The sequence below is a fragment of the Bombina bombina genome, chromosome 6, assembly GCF_027579735.1.
Source record: "Bombina bombina isolate aBomBom1 chromosome 6, aBomBom1.pri, whole genome shotgun sequence".
NCBI classification, from domain to species: domain Eukaryota; kingdom Metazoa; phylum Chordata; class Amphibia; order Anura; family Bombinatoridae; genus Bombina; species Bombina bombina.
The window spans coordinates 648,050,151-648,071,884 of NC_069504.1; the positions used below are offsets into that span (position 1 = coordinate 648,050,151).

The 21,734-nt window shown below is 38.1% G+C and overlaps 1 protein-coding gene across 1 annotated transcript in view; it reads right to left on the bottom strand.

The window, feature by feature from the left end:
• LOC128662188 (aminopeptidase N) overlaps positions 1-12,952 on the bottom strand; it is a 57,609-nt gene extending 44,657 nt beyond the window's left edge. Inside the window, exon 1 of the mRNA XM_053716011.1 lies at positions 12,299-12,952. Coding sequence (XP_053571986.1) covers positions 12,299-12,951 — 653 coding nt within the window. The 5' untranslated portion in view covers position 12,952. The remainder of the gene's footprint in view (positions 1-12,298) is intronic.
• Positions 12,953-21,734: the final 8,782 nt, after the last annotated feature.

Here is a 21,734-nt window from a genome sequence, read left to right on the forward strand (position 1 = left end):
AAGAGGTCCATCATCCGGCTGAAGTCTTTATCCAAGCGGGGGCTGAAGAGGTCCATCATCCGGCTGAAGTCTTCTATCAAGAGGCATCTTCAATCTTCTTTCTTCCGGATCCATCTTCATCCCGCCGACGCGGAACATCAATCCTGTCCGACGACTTCCCGACGAATGACGGTTCCTTTAAGGGACGTCATCCAAGATGGCATCCCTCGAATTCCGATTGGCTGATGGGATTCTATCAGCCAATCGGAATTAAGGTAGGAAAATTCTGATTGGCTGATGGAATCAGCCAATCAGATTCAAGTTCAATCCGATTGGCTGATCCAATCAGCCAATCAGATTGAGCTTGCATTCTATTGGCTGTTCTGATCAGCCAATAGAATGTGAGCTCAATCTGATTGGCTGATTGGATCAGCCAATCAGATTGAACTTGAATCTGATTGGCTAATTCCATCAGCCAATCAGAATTTTCCTACCATAATTCCGATTGGCTGATAGATGGATGACGTCCCTTAAAGAAACCGTCATTCGTCGGGAAGTCGTTGGCCAGGATGGATGTTCCGCGTCGGCGGGATGAAGATGGAGCCGGAAGAAAGAAGATTGAAGATGCCGCTTGATAGAAGACTTCAGCCGGATGATGGAACTTTTCAGCCCCCGCTTGGATGAAGACTTCAGCCAGATGATGGACCTCTTCAGCCCCCGCTTGGATGAAGACTTCAGCCGGATGATGGACCTCTTCAGCCCCGGATAGGAGGAAGATTTTGGACCCTCTTCTGGACGGATCAGTGATACCAGGTGTGGTGAAGACAAGGTAGGAAGATCTTCAGGGGCTTAGTGTTAGGTTTATTTAAGGGGGGTTTGGGTTAGATTAGGGGTATGTGGGTAGTGGGTTGTAATGTTGGGGGGGTATTGTATGTTTTTTTACAGGCAAAAGAGCAGAATTCTTTGGGGCATGCCCCGCAAAAGGCCCTTTTAAGGGCTGGTAAGGCAAAAGAGCTTTTAAATTTTTATTTTAGAATAGGGTAGGGCATTTTTTTATTTCGGGGGCTTTGTTATTTTATTAGGGGGCTTAGAGTAGGTGTAATTAGCTTAAAATTGTTGCAATATTTTTATAATGTTTGTAAACTATTTTTTTATTTTTTGTAACTTAGTTCTTTTTTTATTTTTTGTACTTTAGTTAGTGTATTTATTTGTATTTATTTGTAGGTATTTGTATTTAATTTATTTATTGATAGTGTAGTGTTAGGTTTAATTGTAGATAATTGTAGGTAGTTTATTTAATTAATTTATTGATAGTGTAGTGTTAGGTTTAATTGTAACTTAGGCTAGGATTTATTTTACAGGTACTTTTGTAATTATTTTAACTAGGTAGCTATTAAATAGTTATTAACTATTTAATAGCTATTGTACCTGGTTAAAATAAATACAAAGTTGCCTGTAAAATAAATATTAATCCTAAAATAGCTACAATATAATTAGTATTTATATTGTAGCTATATTAGGGTTTATTTTACAGGTAAGTATTTAGCTTTAAATAGGATTAATTTATTTAATAAGATTTATTTTATTTAGTTAGATAAAAATTATATTTAACTTAGGGGGGTGTTAGGGTTAGGGTTAGACTTAGCTTTTGTGGTTAATACATTTATTAAAGTAGCGGGGAGGTCCGGTCGGCAGATTAGGGGTTAATAATTGTAGGTAGGTAGTGGCGACGTGGGGGGGGCAGATTAGGGGGTAATAAATATAATATAGGGGTCGGGGGGTTAGGGGCAGCAAATTAGGGGTTCATTGGGATAATGTAGGTTGCGGCAGTGTACGGAGCGGCAGATTAGGGGTTAATAGTATAATGCAGGGGTCAGCAATAGCGGGGGCGGCAGATTAGTGGTTAAGTGTAAGGTTAGGGGTGTTTAGACTCGGGGTACATGTTAGGGTGTTAGGTGCAGACTTAGGAAGTGTTTCCCCATAGGAAACAATGGGGCTGCGTTAGGAGCTGAACGCTGCTTTTTTGCAGGTGTTAGGTTTTTTTTCAGCTCAAACTGCCCCATTGTTTCCTATGGGGGAATCGTGCACGAGCACATTTTTGAAGCTTGCCGTGTCCATAAGCACCGCTGGTATTTAGAGTTGCAGTGGCGGTAAATATGCCTGTACGCTCCCTTTTTGGAGCCTAACGCAGCCCTTCTGTGAACTCTAAATACCAGCGGTATTTAAAAGGTGCGGGGGAAAAAAAGCAAGCATAGCTAACGCACCCCTTTGGCCGCAGAACTCTAAATCTAGCCGAATGTTTTTAACTAGTTTGTGGGTATTAAACATATAGAGGCACAGAGTCGTTAGTGCTAAAACTACATACACTACAAATTAGAGGCTAGATCATCTTATTTTTTTTACTATAATGGCCATTTAAAATAGTTTGATTGCCATGTAATCTCCTAGTTTTATTTTATAAACATCTATGACTAATTATTTGTATTTTAATTAAAATATATTCAAAAGAAATCAGGTACTCATATGCAGCAAGGAATGCGGAAGATTTTTTAATTTATTTTAGAAGTGAGTAAACTATGTTTATTTAACATAATGAATCTGAAGCTACAAATATAAAAAAAAACACTCAACATAAGCAATTCTAAAATAAATAAATAAATATAATAGTAAAAACGTTTTAAGAATCATTACTAGACAAAATGCAATACACATATGCTAAAAACACTGTTCGGCCAATATTGGGCCAGATTAAAAATGGATTGCTAACTCTGGTAGAAGCTCTTACTCTAACTAGCGCTAACTCTGCTAAAAGTAAGCTTTTTGTGCGCATCGGGTAACACTCGTTTCACAAGTTGAAAGTAAATAGCTTTCGCTTCGGCGCTAACCTGATGCATGTAAAAAGCCAAACTTAGAATATCGCGCTTGCGATAACATATTCCCCGATAGTCAATAGTAAAAAAAAATTGGAAAACAAAAATTGGAAAAAAAACCTAACAACCTACTCACGTGAAAAAGCCGATTGCATATTCTCAAGTGTGCTAACCCGACATGAATATTTTACATTCCAATGTTCTTCACATAGAAGAATATGTTCTAATTATTCATAAATACATATTTCTACATATATCTAATGGTATTTTGTAAAATACATATCTATCTATCTATCTATCTATCTATCTATATATATATCTATCTATCTATCTATCTATCTATCTACTGTATATATAAAAATATATAAATATATAATTTTATATATATATATATATATATATATATATATATATATATATATATATATATTTATGAATACATAGAACATATTCTGCTATGTAAATAACATTGGAATGTGAAATATATTTAGTAAATGCATAGTGACAGCAAAGGGCTCCAATACACTTAAATATGTCTATATATGTATACATATATACACAAGGTATACGGGGCAGTAATGACAGTAGGAATTCAAAGCAGTAATACACACAAGGTATACAGGGCAATAACGGCAGTAGGAATGCAAGGCCGTAATAAACACAAGGTGTACAAGGCAATAACGGCAGTAGGAATGCAAGGCAGTAATACACACAAGGTATACAGGGTAATAATGGCAGTAGAAATGCAAGGCATTAATACACACAAGGTATACAGGGGAATAATGACAGTAGGAATGCAAGACAGTAGTACAAACCAGGTACCACAGGGCAGTAATACACACCAAGTACCACAGGGCAGTAATACACACCAAGTACCACAGGGCAGTAATACACACCAAGTACCACAGGGCAGTAATACACACCAAGTATCACAGGGCAGTAATACACACCAAGTACCACAAGACAGTAATACACACAAGGTATACAGGGGAATAATGACAGTAGGAATGCAAGACAGTAGTACAAACCAGGTACCACAGGACAGTAATACACACCAAGTACCACAGGGCAGTAATAAGGGCAGTAATACACACCAAGTACCACAGGGCAGTAATACACACCAAGTACCACAGGGCAGTAATACACACCAAGTACCACAAGGCAGTAATACACAACAGGTACCACAGGGCAGTAATACAAACCAGGTACCACAGGACAGTAATACACACCAAGTACCACAGGGCAGTAATAAGGGCAGTAATACACACCAAGTACCACAGGGCAGTAATACACACCAAGTACCACAGGGCAGTAATACACACCAAGTACCACAAGGCAGTAATACACACCAGGTACCACAGGGCAGTAACACACACCAGGTAGGACAGGGCAGCAAGGACCAGCAGGATCTAGACATGAACAGCTGTACTTTTGAATTGTAGATATGGGTAAATCTATACATATTTATACTTTAACACACCAACTAATCCATTAGCTTCTTTATTTTATAAGTGATTTCAGTACTGCATTTGCTTTCATTACTTGCAGTGTAGCCATCATGGGTATAGATTCATTAATATTCTCCTAAACCTTTTCATTCTCTGTAGTTGCTTCAGTCTCACCAACTCCTTTGTTAATATACAGAGCCAATTAACTATAGAATGAAGAGTGTATGTTTTCAAATTAAATTACCTGTTTCAGCATGAGAAAGATTACTGTAAAGCTATACTGTTATACACTTACCAATATCTCAAAGAAAGAAAACAAGGATATCCCTGAAGGCACTCAATTAGACTGAGGACATTAAAGGAGGGACACACTTAAAAACATAACTTTTATTAAATTGTACCTAAAGGATAAAAATATAGTACCCACAAGGTACTGAAGTAAAAACAATTTAAATGAAACATTCCCAAACACTGCCTTTTAGCTAACTGTGGGTCCTTTGGGACTTATCTGCACTTTTTTGATCAGTTATGCAGTAGATATTGCCCTGACCTTTTTGAAACAACCGTGGAAACTTTCAGCGTCAGAATATAGCGTTAAGATTATTTCCCAATCACACCCCGTTGTAGTGTCTCATAAAAAACATACAACTAGATTACGAGTTGTGCGTTAGGGAAAAAAAGCAGCGTTAAGAGGTCCTAACTCTTTCTTTTTTACTCCCGCTGGTATTACGAGTCTTGAAGGTTTAGGGGCACCGCACACTTCTTTGGCCTTACCGCAAAACAACTTATGTAAACTTCGTAAAGTCTTTTTTCTATGGGACTTCCTGAGCGCCGGTATTACAAGTCTGTCCTGGGAGGCCAAAAACTGAGTGGTACACCCTACCCCGTCAAGAGTCCTAATGCATTTAAAAGTCAGTAGTTAAGAGTTTTATGGTACAACGCCATAACATAAAACTCATAACTAAAGTGCTAAAAAGTACACTATCACCCATAAACTACCTATTAACCCCTAAACCGAGGCCCTCCCGCATTGCAAACACTATAATAAAATTTTTAACCCCTAATCTGCCGCTCCGGACACCGCTGCCACCTACATTATATTTATGAACCCCTAATCTGCTGCCCCCAACATCGCCGCAACCTACCTACACTTATTAACCCCTAATCTGCCGCCCCCAACGTCGCCGCCACTATAATAAACATATTAACCCCTAAACCGCCGCACTCCCGCCTCGCAAACATTAGTTAAATATTATTAACCAACATCGCCGACACCTACATACTATTTATTAACCCCTAATCTGCCGCCCCCAATGTCAAAACCCCCTCACTAAATTACAGAAAATAATAAACAAATTACAGATATTTAAACTAATTACACCTAATCTAATAGCCCTATCAAAATAAAAAAGCCCCCCCAAAATAAAAAAAAACATAGCCTAAACTAAACTACCAATATCCCTTAAAAGGGCCTTTTGCGGGGCATTGCCCCAAAGTAATCAGCTCTTTTACCTGTAAAAAAAAATACAAACAACCCCCCAACAGTAAAACCCACACAACCAACCCCCCAAATAAAATACTATCTAAAAAAAACCTAAGCCCCCCATTGCCCTGAAAAGGGCATTTGGATGGGCATTGCCCTTAAAAGGGCAGTTAGCTCTTTTGCAGGCCCAAAGTCCCTAGCCTAAAAATAAAACCCACCCAATACACCCTTAAAAAATCCTAACACTAGCCCCCTGAAGATCGACTTCCCGGGAGAAGTCTTCATCCAAGCCGGCCCGAAGTCCTCAACGAAGCCGGGAGAAGTCTTCATCCAAGCCGGGCGAAGTGGTCCTCCAGATGGGCAGAAGTCTTCATCCAGACAGAATCTTCTATCTTCATCCATCCGGCGCGGAGCGGGTCCATCTTCAAGACATCCAACGCAGAGCATCCTCTTCATCCGACGACTAAAGATGAATGAAGGTACCTTTAAGTGACGTCATCCAAGATGGTGTCCCTTAGATTCCGATTGGCTGATAGAATTCTATCAGCCAATCGGAATTAAGGTAGAAAAATCCTATTGGTTGATGCAATCAGCCAATAGGATTGAACTTCAATGCTACTGGCTGATCCAATCAGCCAATAGGATTGAGCTCGCATTCTATTAGCTGTTCCAATCAGCCAATAGAATGCAAGCTTACCTTCATTCATCTTTAGTCGTCGGATGAAGAGGATGCTCTGTGTCGGATGTCTTGAAGATGGACCTGCTCCGCGCCGGATGGATGAAGATAGAAGATGCCGTCTGGATGAAGACTTCTGCCCATCTGGAGGACCACTTCGCCCAGCTTGGATGAAGACTTCTCCCGGCTTTGTTGAGGTCTTCGGCCGGCTTGGATGAAGACTTCTCCCGGTAAGTCGATCTTCAGGGGGTTAGTGTTAGGTTTTTTTTAAGGGTGTATTGGGTGGGTTTTATTTTTAGGTTAGGGACTTTGGGCCTGCAAAAGAGCTAACTGCCCTTTTAAGGGCAATGCCCATCCAAATGCCCTTTTCAGGGCAATGGGGAGCTTAGGTTTTTTTAGATAGTATTTTATTTGGGGGATGGTTGTGTGGGTGGTGGGTTTTACTGCTGGGGCAGTTGTTTGTATCTTTTTTTACAGGTAAAAGAGCAGATTACTTTGGGGCAATGCCCTGCAAAAGGCCCTTTTAAGGGCTATTGGTAGTTTAGTTTAGGCTAGGGTTTTTTTTTATTTTGGGGGGGCTTTTTTATTTTGATAGGGCTATTAGATTAGGTGTAATTAGTTTAAATATCTGTAATTTGTTTATTATTTTCTGTAATTTAGTGTTTGTTTGTTTTTTGTACTTTAGCTAATTTAATTTAATTTAGGTAATTATATTTAATTTAGTCAATTTATTTTATTGTAGTGTAGTGTTAGGTGTTAGTGTAACTTAGGTTAGGTTTTATTTTACAGGTACTTTTGTATTTATTTTAGCTAGGTAGCAATTAAATAGTTAATATCTATGTAATAACTATTCTACCTAGTTAAAATAAATACAAACTTGCCTGTAAAATAAAAATAAACCCTAAAATAGCTACAATGCAACTATTAGTTATATTGTAGCTAGTTTAGGGTTTATTTTATAGGTAAGTATTTAGTTTTAAATAGGAATAATTTAGTTAATGATAGTAATTTTATTTAGATTTATTGTAATTATATTTAAGTTAGGGGGTGTTAGGGTTAGTGTTAGACTTAGATTTAGGGGTTAATACATTTAGTATAGTGGTGGCGATGTTGGGGGCGGCAGATTAGGGGTTAATAAATGTATGTATGTGGTGGTGATGTTAGGGACAGTAGATTAGGGGTTAATAATATTTAACTAATGTTTGCGAGGCGGGAGTGCGGCAGTTTAGGGTTTAATATGTTCATTATAGTGGCGGCGACGTTGGGGGCGGCAGATTAGGGGTTAATAAGTATAGGTAGGTTGCAGTGACATTGGGGGCAGCAGATTAGGGGTTAATACATATAATATAGGTGGCGGCGGTGTCCGGAGCGGCAGATTAGGGGTTAATAAGTATAATGCAGGTGTCGTGATATCGGGGGCGGCAGATTAGGGGTTAATAAGTGTAAGATTAGGGGTGTTTAGACTCGGGGTTCATGTTAGGGTGTTAGGTGTAGACATACATTTATTTCCCCATAGGAATCAATGGGGCTGCGTTACTGAGTTTTATGCTGCTTTTTTGCAGGTGTTAGACTTTTTCTCAGCCGGCTCTCTTCGTTGATTCCTATTGGGAAATCGTGAACAAGCACGTACGACCAGCTCACCGCTGACTTAAGCAGCGCTGGTATTGGAGTGCGGTAATGAGAAAAATTTTGCTCAATTCTCACTTCTTGCCTTTTAACGACGGGTTTCTGAAAACTCGTAATACCAGTGCTGTAGGTAAGTGAGCGGTGAGGGAAAACTGCTCGTTAGCACTGCATAGCCTCTAACGCAAAACTCGTAATCTGGGCCATAGTTTGTACGTGCATAGAAATCTTTTTTATTTGCTGAATACTCCACAGTGGGCCTCTTTATCCAACTAGACTTGTATTACTGCAGCCTATGATCGATAGTGACTATACTACTTTATTTTGATATATGAGATACTTTTTTGTATCATTAACCAGAGCCACAGGCAGTGTTATTTGGGAAAATCTTTGTTTCATTTTATTTGTTTTTACTTCAGTACCTTGTTGGTATTATATTTTTATTCTTTAAGTACAATTTAATAAAAGTTATGTTTAAAGTGTGGCCTTCCTTAAACGCCCTCAGTCTAATTGAGTGACTGCCTTCGGGGATATCCTTGTTTTCTTTCTTTGAGATATTGGTTAGTAATAGTGATACAATATATTCCCCCCCCCCCACACACACACACACACACTCTCTCCTTCTTAGTGTTTGTTGAGTGTATGGGTCAATGATTGAGACAATTACTAGTCCACTATATTTTGTGTAGAATCCTCCCCCCTTTTCATTTATAACTGTTATAAACCTCTTTAAAGTAATGACTACCATCCTATTAAAAACCTTAGTTTTGGGGAGCCCAAAAAAGACTAAGGGCTAGATTACGAGTGGAGCACAAAATGAACGCTGGTATTACAAGTTTGGCGCAATGCTAAAGTCACCTCGCGTTTGCATTGCAGGGAGGTTTTGCGCTTACGAGAGCGAGCTTCCATAGGCTCCAATGGGAGCTTCATTCTCATGCTGTCAGACACAGCACCTAGCGCATCGAAGGGGGTAAATCACGCAGCGATGGGCAGCAAAAAATAAATATATATGTATATGAATATATACTGTATGTGTTTATATGTATATATGTATACAGTATACACATATTAACAAATAAATATATATGTATATGAATATATATGTGTTTATATGTATATATGTATACAGTATACACATATTAACAAATAAATATATACGTATATGAATATATACTGTATGTGTTTATATGTATATATGTATACAGTATACACATATTAACAAATAAATATATATGTATATGAATATATATGTGTTTATATGTATATATGTATACAGTATACACATATTAACAAATAAATATATATGTATATGAATATATATGTGTTTATATGTATATATGTATACAGTATACACATATTAACAAATAAATATATATGTATATGAATATATATGTGTTTATATGTATATATGTATACAGTATACACATATTAACAAATACATATATATGTATATAAGCATATACATATATATTTATAGTAATTACACAGTCCCCATAGACCGCTATGTAAAGTTACTTTTCAGTGTGTTTTTTTTTTTTCTAACACCCCACACCCGCACACTTTAACCCCATAAAACTGTTTTGAGCTGTTTTTAAAAAAGAAAAAGAAAAAAGAAAGAAAGATGCACACATTGCTTTTTACTAAAATGGAAAACAAATACTTTATTTTGGGGCAATTATGGATATTTTAAAAATTAATCAGAGGTCTGACTTTTGGAGCGCTTATTGCTATTGCGAGCTCGCAATAACAATAACCAGCCACTTGCAATGACTGGTTATTTATTGTGCGTCCGTAAACGGGATAAATTAGCACTCCACTTGTAATCTAGCCCTAGGTACATATATTTTAAACAAAGTGCTGTCTGTGATATGTGTGCTAATGCCAAGAAACAAGATGCTACACGTACAGTACAGTATAAAGACCATTACTGCTGGCATTCTCTCTTTTTTTTTTTTTTTGCATTCAACAAATTTACATAGGTTGGGGAACTGCAGGGATGATGCTCTATTCTCCATTACAAACTTCAGTAATATAAAGCTGTAGTAGAGCAACATCCCTATTAGCCATGTGCACAGATAGAAAATGATGTTTCAGATTAATATTTTGCCAAGAATTTTTTTTTATTTGGTTTCCCTAATATTTATTAAGAGGGTTGTTTGTAATTTCTTTGCTAATGAAAATCTATATATCTGCTTTTTCCTATGGAACATTTTATCAGAGCAGCAGAGGAGCAAATGGTCAACAGTTTAAACTTTAAAAAAAACGTAAAGTCGTAGCTAGTGTTACTGCTACAAGCCAGCAGCAACACAAAATAAACTTTTTTTTTTAATGGGTTGAGGATTGGCCAAGAACAAACATGAAGCTTACATACCTATTGGCTGTCACAGGAATCAAACAACTGACAAGGACATTTTTATTGAATAGTGTAAATTTTAATTTTCAAGTAGTGTAAGTCTGAACTCTTTGAAACCTTTCCCACCATAGAAAAGCTTTTTCCACCTTTAGAGCAACAGTTTTACAAACACTAGTTTCTTGGATGCATAATTATTTTTTTTAAAGGGCTTCACATTTATCATTTTAGAACAAATGCAACAAAAGTTGAAAAATGTAAATGATTTTAAAAGGCGTGCGCACAGGATGTGCCAGGTGTGCCCAGGCACACTCTAATGCAGCCAACTCCATACTATGCCAAATGACATGTACTAGGAGATTCTCCAGGTTCCCCACAGTTACCTGGGGCCACTCAGAACCTTAAATACTTGTAATCCCCTCTCTATCCAATCTGCCCTAAATAAGAGGGAAAGAGTAACTTGAGTGCCGCTTCTGCCCTTACTGCATTGCTGCTCTCGCAATCTTCAAGAATAGGATTATAGGACGTAGTGCAAGAGATCTCCAATGTGAATTAAAACAATAGTCCTTTCTATTTACATAATTTGTCATAAAAAAAAATCACTTCATATGAAATATGATACTCTGTTCCTCTCCCAATTCACGTATACCACTGGCACAGCAATAAATATCTCTTGCGTACTACGTGCCCTTAATATCAAGGCTGCACACCGGACATATAGAAGAACTTAAACTACACAGCTAATTTCACAAAAACAATTAAAAATAAGATATTTCACCTAATGGAATTATATTTCCACCTGTTTCACTACAATGAGCTGTGTTCATTTGGCATCAGTTAATTTAAAGTTTCAACTTCCAAAGGTTTTATGGCCCTTTAAAGGGAAACAAGTTGACCATTTGTAATGCCGTTAAAATCTGACAATAAACAAAACATATTTGTAAATTACAATTTGCATTTGTTTGTCCCTATTTATGTACAATTATAAAGAATTAGACACATATGCCAGTTTGACAGCAATCGGATTCCATAGTGCACCTGGTGTTTTTTCAAAATTTTATTCTTCAGCTATAAAGAACTTTGTTTGTAACTTATAGGCAATTGTGAACACCCTGAGCAGAGTTTTAATTGGTGAAAGTTACAACACTTAATTACATGGTAACATACGTATTCCTATTATGTTTAGTTACCATAGAAACAAGTTAACAAACTATAAAGCATATGGTGCTTAATACTAACATTAAGCACACAGGACAATTATTTAAAGCGACATTAAACCCAAAACATTTATTTCCTAATTCAGATATTACACTTTTAAACAACTTTGCAAGTTAGTTATACCGTACTATCAAATTTGTTTTATTCTCTTGATATCCTTTGCTGAAGGAGCAGCAATGCTCTACTAGGAGCTAGCTAAATTCATCGGATGAGCCAATGACAACAAAATAATGATGTCAATAATAATAAATATTACCTATCTGTGATAGATAGAGTTTCCACAAAAAATACTGGACAATCTACAGGTGACTGGGTCATACAATGCCCTCCCTCAAAAACTCTTCTTTAGGCACCACTTATGATCCTGCCATGTACATTTAGCACAACTGAGCAGTAATATTACCCCTTGACTGTAAGTAGCATACAAATAAATAGTTGTACCTGTTTGTTTGCCAGTAACACACATAAAAAGTAATTATTTTATCCCGTTGACTGCCCCTCACTTCACTTCACTCATGTGAAGATTTTAATCGACAGCCTGCTAATATACTGAATTGTCGGGTTAAATAATGTATACCTGCCAACCAGAACTCATATTTTTTTTTTTAATTCAAGTTAAAAATAGTGATATCAGAATGGTTTGTATCTTACTTTTTTACACCATCTTCTGTGTATTCGCTCCTGTAGAATCCAGCCAGGTCATCGGCCAGCTCCCCTTGAAACACAGTGTGAAGAGAGTACTGTTTGCCAGGCTGCAAGTTTTCAGCCACCTCTACAACCAAATACTGTGTTGGCACCTCAAGAAATGTCCTTGTTAGAGGGACATTTGAGCCAGTTTCTTCATTCTTAAGGATAACATGATGCCCAGACTGTAGGGTATAATTGAGTTTCTTGCTGTGAATCACAACAAGATTGGTGGTCTCATTGCACAAAAAGAAAGCAGCACTTTTGCCCTCAAAGATGTAGAGTCCTTCTGTATTCTCCTCTAGATAAGGTTTGAGCTCAATATCATAGTGCTGTGGTATTAGGGATTTTGGAAGTCTAAATTTGTGCCAAGTTTCATTACCCACTGGTGCTGTAGTTGTAGAAGACAATGTGGAACCAGTAGTTGAGTTCTGAGGGGCACTTGTTATACTGCTAGTTGGTAACACGGTTGGCCTTGTTTCTGAAGGTGACACTACAACATTTTTGCCCTTTTCTTGTGAATAAACAACTGCAAGAGCTATTATTGTAGCCACAGCAGCCACAGAAAACAAGATACCAACAACTGCTATGAGCTTGCTGACATAAAACCCCTTTGCCATGTTGTTGGGTGAAAGTGGAACTAAGTTAACTGATATCAAGTTTTCTCATTTATACTTTTTCGAGTCAGGAGGCCATGTGAAAGGGTCGTTCTTGTGCTCTTAATTAGTAAAACATTAACTAGATGGAGCAAAGGTTGCAAGCTGATCAACTCAATTAACTGTTCAAATCTCCAGCATCTGTTTTACACATTAGCAGGCTGAGCTGTTCAGATATTACCTAGGTGAACTTTTTATTTGCACTTAGAAATGACAAAGATGAAAGTTGTTGACAAATTGTCAGTGAATAAATCCAGCCTAGTGTTCTTACAGTTACTACTACTTTATGTTTACATTTAGGTTACAAGCATGTGCTGGGAAAGGACATGCATTAAAAAGAAAATAATTTAAAAAGTCATTCCATAATACAAAGATTGACACTGGACTCCAAAATGATCAGCAATTCATCATGAAATTACTAATTATTAGTTCAAGAAATGTTTTCTCAATAAATTAAACTTTTCCCAAAATTACATACCAGCCATACCCATTCTCAGTATTTTTTCTTCATTCCCCCCCCCCCACAGAGATGTAATAGTATACCACCCTGTGCTTTGGATTTTGATCCACTTGTAATCGAGCCCAAATGTTTAATTGTGCTTACCCCCCCCTTTTTCTTGTAAGTTAACTAAAAAATTTAGTAGCACGTAATTATTTTTAACAGTGTACTGTATTTTAGTGGTTGGTACCTTTTAATTGTAAAACCACATTCAATTTTAGAGGAATCGCATATGACCCCATGGGGCCTAGTTATCAAGCCGTCAACCTCAAATACACTGGAATTCCCCAGCGTATTTGTGGCGAGGCTGATTCGCCTTAGATATCAAAGGCTAGAGACCGGCAAAAGTAGAATTTAGTGACGTAAACTTCGATCCGCCGGACTTTATTTATTTTAGCTAGTTAGAATAGTTATTAAATAGTTATTAACTAATTAATAACTACCTAGCTAAAAGAAATACAAAATTAACTGTAAAATAAATCCTAACCTAATTTACAATTAAACCTAACACTACACTATCATTACATTAATTAAATAAATAAACTACAAATAACTACAATTAAATACAATTACATAAACTAACTAAAGTTACAAACATTTTAAAAATATTACAACAATTTTAAGCTACTTACACCTAATCTAAGCCCCCTAATAAAATAACAAATCCCCCCAAAATAAAAAAATGCCCTATCCTATTCTAAATTAAAAAAGTTCAAAGCTCTTTTACCTTACCAGCCCTTAAAAGGGCCATTTGTGGGGCATGCCCCAAAGAATTCAGCTCTTTTGCCTGTAAAAGAAAAATACAACCCCCCCCAACATTGAAACCCACCACCCACATACCCCTAATCTAACCCAAACCCCCCTTAAAATAACCTAACACTAATCCCCTGAAGATCATCCTACCTTGAGTCGTCTTCACTCAGCCGAGCAGCAATGGAACCGAAGTGGACATCCGGAGCGGCAGAAGTGATCATCCAAGCGGCGCTGAAGAAGTCTTCGATCCGGGCGATGTCATCTTCCAAGAGGCACTGAAGAAGTCTTTTATCCGGGCGATGTCATCTTCCAAGCCGGGTCTTCAATCTTCATCCCGCCGACGTGGAACATCCTTCTTTACCAATGGGCTACCGACGAATGAAGGCTCCTTTAAGGGACGTCATCCAAGATGGCGTCCCTTCAATTCTGATTGGCTGATAGGATTCTATCAGCCAATCGTAATTAAGGTAGGAAAAATCTGATTGGTTGATTGAATCAGCCAATCAGATTCAAGTTCAATCCGATTGACTGATCCAATTAGCCAATCAGATTGAGCTTGCATTCTATTGGCTGATCGGAACAGCCAATAGAATGTGAGCTCAATCTGATTGGCTGATTCCATCAGCCAATCAGATTTTATCTACCTTAATTCCGATTGGCTGATAGAATCCTATCAGCCAATCGGAATTGAAGGGACGCCATCTTGGATGACGTCCCTTAAAGGAGCCTTCATTCGTCGGTAGTCCGTCGGTAAAGAAGGATGTTCCGCGTCGGCGGGATGAAGATTGAAGACCCGGCTTGGAAGATGACAGCGCCCGGATAGAAGACTTCTTCAGCGCCTCTTGGAAGATGACATCGCCCGGATCGAAGACTTCTTCAGCGCCGCTTGGAGGATCACTTCATCGGATGGAAGATTTCTTCAGCGCCCCTTGGATGATCACTTCTGCCGCTCCGGATGTCCACTTCGGTTCCATCGCTGCTCAGCTGAGTGAAGACGACTCAAGGTAGGATGATCTTCAGGGGATTAGTGTTAGGTTATTTTAAGGGGGTTTGGGTTAGATTAGGGGTATGTGGGTGGTGGGTTTTAATGTTGGGGGGGTTGTATTTTTCTTTTACAGGCAAAAGAGCTGAATTCTTTGGGGCATGCCCCACAAAAGGTCCTTTTAAGGGCTGGTAAGGTAAAAGAGCTTTGAACTTTTTAAATTTAGAATAGGGTAGGGCATTTTTTTATTTTGGGGGGCTTTGTTATTTTATTAGGGGGCTTAGATTAGGTGTAAGTAGCTTAAAATTGTTGTAATATTTTTAAAATGTTTGTAACTTATTTTTTTATTTTTTGTAACTTAGCTTTTTTTATTTTTTTGTACTTTAGTTAGTTTATGTAATTGTATTTAATTGTAGTTATTTGTAGTTAATTTATTTAATTAATGTAATGATAGTGTAGTGATAGGTTTAATTGTAACTTAAGTTAGGATTTATTTTACAGGTAATTTTGTATTTCTTTTAGCTAGGTAGTTATTAAATAGTTAATAACTATTTAATAACTATTCTAACTAGCTAAAATAAATACAAAGTTACCTGTAAAATAAATATAAATCCTAAAATAGCTACAATGTAATTATTAATTATATTGTAGCTATCTTAGGGTTTATTTTACAGGTAAGTATTTAGTTTTAAATAGGAATAATTTATTTAAGTATAGTGTAGTGTTAGGTGTAATTGTAACTTAGGTTAGGATTTATTTTACAGGTAAATTTCTCTTTATTTTAGCTAGGTAAGCTATTAAATAGTTAATAACTATTTAATAGCTATTTTACCTAGTTAAAATAAATTGAAATTTGCCTGTAAAATAAAAATAAATCCTAAAATAGCTATAATATAATTATTATTTATATTGTAGCTATATTAGGGTTTATTTTAAAGGTAAGTATTTAGTTTTAAATAGGATTAACTTAGTTAATAAGAGAAATATTATTTAGACTTATTTAATTAATATTTAAGTTAGGGGGGTGTTAGGGTTAGTGTTAGACTTAGGTTTAGGGGTTAATAATTTTATTACAGTGGCGGCGGTGTAGTGGGGGGCAGGATAGGGGTTAATAAATGTATTATAGGTGGCCACGGTCTAGGGGGGGCAGGATAGGGGTTAATAAATTTATTATAGGTGGCGACGGTGTAGGGGGGCAGGATAGGGGTTAATAAATTTAATATAGTTTGCGGCGGGTTCAGGGAGCAGTGGTTTAGGGGTTAAACTATTTATTTATTTGCGGCGAGGTGCGGGATCAGCAGGATAGGGGTTAATAACTTTATTATAGAGGGCGACGGTATAGGGGGGGCAGGATAGGGGTTACTAGGTATAATGTAGGTGGCAGCGGTGTTCGGGAGTGGCGGTTTAGGGGTTAATACATTTATAAGAGTTGCGGCGGGGTCTAGGAGTGGCGGTTTAGGGGTTAATACATTTATAAGAGTTGCGGCGGGGTCTAGGAGCGGTGGTTTAGGGGTTAATACATTTATAAGAGTTGCGGCAGCGTCTAGGAGCGGTGGTTTAGGGGTTAATAACTTTATTATAGAGGGCGACGGTATAGGGGGGGCAGGATAGGGGTTACTAGGTATAATATAGGTTGCGGCGGTGTCCGGGAGCGGCGGTTTAGGGGTTAATGCATTTATAAGAGTTGCGGCGGGGTCTAGGAGCGGCGGTTTAGGGGTTACTAACTTTATTTAGTTGCGGGGGGCTCCGGGGGCGCCGGTATAGGGGGTAGAACAGTGTAGTTTAGTGTGGGTGCTTAGTGACAGGCTAGCAAAAAAGCTGTAAAAAAGCCGAAGAGCAGCGAGATCGGATGAGTGATAACTCTCACAGTCCGCTGCTCATCGCCCCGTACTTGGTGCGCAGCTTTTTGACAGCTTTTTTGATAACTTAGGCGAATTTTTGCAGGTCCGCGGCGGCGATGTGAGGCGAGCTTAGGCGGGCGTATTGGGCCGGCGAAGGCAGGAAAAGTAGACACGTTGATAACTAGGCCCCCATTTTGTGCTGCAGGGTTCATAAGTGTATTTATTCAGCATGTGCTCATATAAATATACATATATTTAGAAATAAATCTTTATAAAAAAAAGAATTTAAAATTATAGCACTCATAAATAGGTTTCCAACTTTTGTTGAAAAAAATAAGGGAAACTTGGGAATTGACAAAATTCTCAGGAAATCATCAAACTCGCCAGTAGTTGCTGATAAATACACTCCACTTACTCTGGGTTGATTGATTCCCAGGTTTCTACATGAAGAATGAAGCTGAAGATGACACACTCTGTTCTTAAATTAATTTGTCTAACATTGTGCTAAAGACACACTAACACACAAATTGACACACTAATACACACTAACACACAGAAAGATTTACACGCTTACACAGACACGCTAACAACCACACAGACACACTAATACACACTAACACAAAGAAATACATATACGCTAACACAGACACACTAACAACCACACAGACATGCTAAAACCACAGACACACTAATACACACTAACACATAGACACTAACACACAGAAAGACTTAAATGCTAACACAGACATGCTAACAACCACACAGACACGCTAACAGCCACACAGACACACTAACACAAAGAAATATATATACACTAACACAGACACACTAACAACCACACAGACATGCAAACAACCACACAGACATACTGATACACACTAACACATAGACACTAACACACAGAAAGCCTTACATGCTAACACTGACACACTAACAACCACACTAACATGCTAATAACCACACAGACATGCTAACAACCACACAGATATGCTAACAACCACACAGACATGCTAACAACCACACAGACACATTAATACACACTAACACACAGAAATACATATAGGCTAACACAGACACACTAACAAACACACAGACATGCAAACAACCACAAAGACACACTGATACACACTAACACATAGACACTAACACACATAAAGTCTTACATGCTAACACAGACACACTAGCAACCACACAGACATGCTAACAACCACACATAAACACTAACAACCACACAGACATGTTAACAACCACACATAAACGCTAACAACCACGCAGACATGTTAACAACCACAAAGGCACACTAACAACAATACAGACATGTTAACTACCACACAGACCTGCTAACAACCACACATAAACGCTAACAACCACGCAGACATGTTAACAACCACAAATACACACTAACAACAATACAGACATGTTAACTACCACACAGACATGCTAACAACCACACAGACATGCTAACAACCACACATACATGCTAACAATCACACAGACATGTTAACAACCACACAGACATCCTAACAACCACACAGACACAATGATACACACTAACACATAGACACTAACACACAGAAATACTTAGACGCTAACACAGAAATGCTAACAACCACACAGACATGCTAACAACCACACAGACACACTATTTAGAACATTTGTTGCATGTCAGAATGAGGATAACAGCAATTAGTACTGAGCTAGAGGCCATAAAGATTAATCATTTTACAGTCTATTACTTTTTAGAGTTGATCTGAGCAAGGTAAATATCCTATACAACATTACTTGCCAGGTAGAGTAGAAATTAAATTGAAGGTCATTATAAAAAATACATGGGGGCCGATTTATCAAAGGCCAAATGGCCCCTGATGCCCCTGTTTCCGAGCGAGCCTTAAGGCTCCCTGGAAACAGAAGTTAAGAAGCAGCGGTCTTAAGACCGCTGCACCTTAACTGGTCCGCCGCCCCTGAGACGGAGGACATCAATCTGCCCGATCCTATATGATCAGGCTTATTGACACCCCCTGCTAGCGGCCGATTGGCTGCGAATTTGCAGGGGGCAGCATGGCACAAGCAGTTCACTATAACTGCTTGTGCAATGCTTAATTCCATCAGCATATGCATTGTTAATTCGGCCCCAAAGTCTCAGGAGAAACGCTGTCTGTTAGTATAATTTTTTCTCCCATTGTATCTGGATAGCCATGTTTCCCACTTACCTTATAAGCTGAGCCTTAGAAGGTATGAAAATGTTCTTTGCAGACTGACATGTAGGTGTAGGCCCACCACCAATTAATATATTTTTTTAAAAGTTCCCAATGAAAAAAATAGGTACTGAACCCTCTTTCACTGACCTATTTAGGAGAATGGGCTGCACCTCCCCTCCTCCCACTTCTCATTCCTCCCACTTTGACATCAGGTAGGCAGCAATAGCGCTTTAGAAGAAGCATCGGCTTGTTTGGCATCTAGCAAGTAACTATGCTTAGTTTTGTGGCTGCTGCTTAATATTTCTTCATTGCGACGCTGCCTGACCTGCCTCACATAGCACGGAAGATTGAGCTTTAGGAGGGACATAATAGGAGAGCAGGGAGACAGGAAAAAAAATAATGAAAATACGGAAGAACCTGGCAAATGCGGAAGGCTTCCAACTCTACTCATAATTATAAAAAATTCATGCTGCAGTTGTTATGGTTCTTAATGGTAGAGGTAGTTGTTGATTTTATTACAAAAGACAGAGACTTCATATTTGCTTAAAGGGACATAATACTCATATGCTAAATCACTTGAAACTGATGCAGTATAACTGTAAAAAGATGACAGGAAAATATCACCTGAGCATCTCTATGTAAAAAAGGAAGATAAGTCCTGTGTAAAAAGTTATACTTCAGCAAGGAAGGAACTACGCTGGTGGTTAACCAATATTATGACATGTAATGGGAAAGCAATATTTGGAACTTCCCCCAATATAATTATAGAATCAGATGCTAGCAAGACAGGATGGGGTGCCAGATGCGGTTCTCTGATTACAGGTGGCAATTTGGCAAATTGAACCATTCAGAACCACAACTACATATCATTAATTTAGAATTGATAGCAGGTTCTTTTGCTGTCAAGGGCTTCTCTAAAAATTCCTCTCCTTGATCTATCCTTCTAAGGATGGATAACATTTCTGTGGTCAGGTACATCAACAAATTAGGAGAACGAATTCCAAGAATCTTATACGATCTAACCAAACACTTTATTCACTTCTGTTTAGCTCAAAACATCTTTATTTTAGTGGAAGTCATACCAGGTTTTTCAAATATTGCTGCAGATTGGGGTTCAAGGTACCTAACAGAATCCAGCGATTGGATGTTGAATCCCAACATTTTTTTAAAAATGTTTGCACTCAGAGGTCCTTTTCATATAAACCTGTTTGCGTCTCGCCTCAACCATCAACTTCAACATTTTTTCAGTTGGAGATTGGATCCAAAAGCTCTAGCCACAGATGCATTTCTCCAGAAATGGTAAATTCAAGGAGCTTATGCCTTTCCCCTGTTCTCCATGATCGCCAGGACTATAGCCAGAGTCAGGAGAGATCAGATTTCTCTTCTTTTGATAACACCTTGGTGGACTGCCCAGGCCTGGTATCCCAGCCTTCTGGAGATATCCTACCTTCTTCCAATCCTATTACCCCTTTAGAAGGACATTTTGTCAAATCCATCAGGAGATTTTCAGAATCTCGTTCTTTCAGGCTCTCTCAGACTAGTTGCTTGGACAATTTAATCGGTTTTGGCAGGAGCTAGATATCTCCTCCGGGACTCCTGGTCACCAGGAACCAGAAAATCCTAAATTTCTTCTTGGAAAAAGTGATCTAGCTGGTGCGATCAAAGTAATCTGGATCCTTTTTCAGCCTCTCTGAGTGAAGTGCTTAATTTTTCTACTTCCTTGTTTGAGGATGGATTGGCATACAGATCCATCAATTTAGCTAGATTGGCTAGCCATAAACGCCTCCTTAATGCTCCCATTGGGCAACACTTACAAGTTTGTAGATTAATGAAATCTATTAGCCTTAAAAGACCCCCTTTACCTAAATATACGCATTTAGGATGTTAACCTCATCAATTCTTTGTTTAGATCATGGCCATCTAATTCTAACCTTTCATTGAAACAGTTATCTGCTAAACTCGCTACTTTATTATGCCTCCTATCCTGTAGAAGAGTTTCAGATGTTTGGGGCATTGATTATGACTCCAAAATGTTTTCCACCCAAGGGGTTATCTTTCCTATTTCTCGCAGAACTAAAACTTCTTCCACTAACCTCTTTTACCCTTACATTCCTAAAGAAACCCCAATTATGTGTTATTTTATATTTAAAAGAATATAAAATAAGAATGGCTAATTTCCGAAATAATACTTCTAAGCAATTATTCATCTCTTTCACTCTACCCCACCTCCCTGTATCTTCTACATCTATAGCTAAGTGCGTTAAGTTAGTCATTACTAAGGCTGTTATTGAGAATTCTTTTTCCGCTCATTTGATTAGAGGAGCAGCAGCTTCTAAAGCCTTTTCTAATTCCGTTTCTCTTCAAGAGATTCTTAAAAACAGGGGCACTTTTATTCATCAAACTTTAAATTACACTGCTTTTGTTAAAATACTTACCTTTTCTTTCTGCAAGCCGCTCCAGCGCTTCTCCAGCCC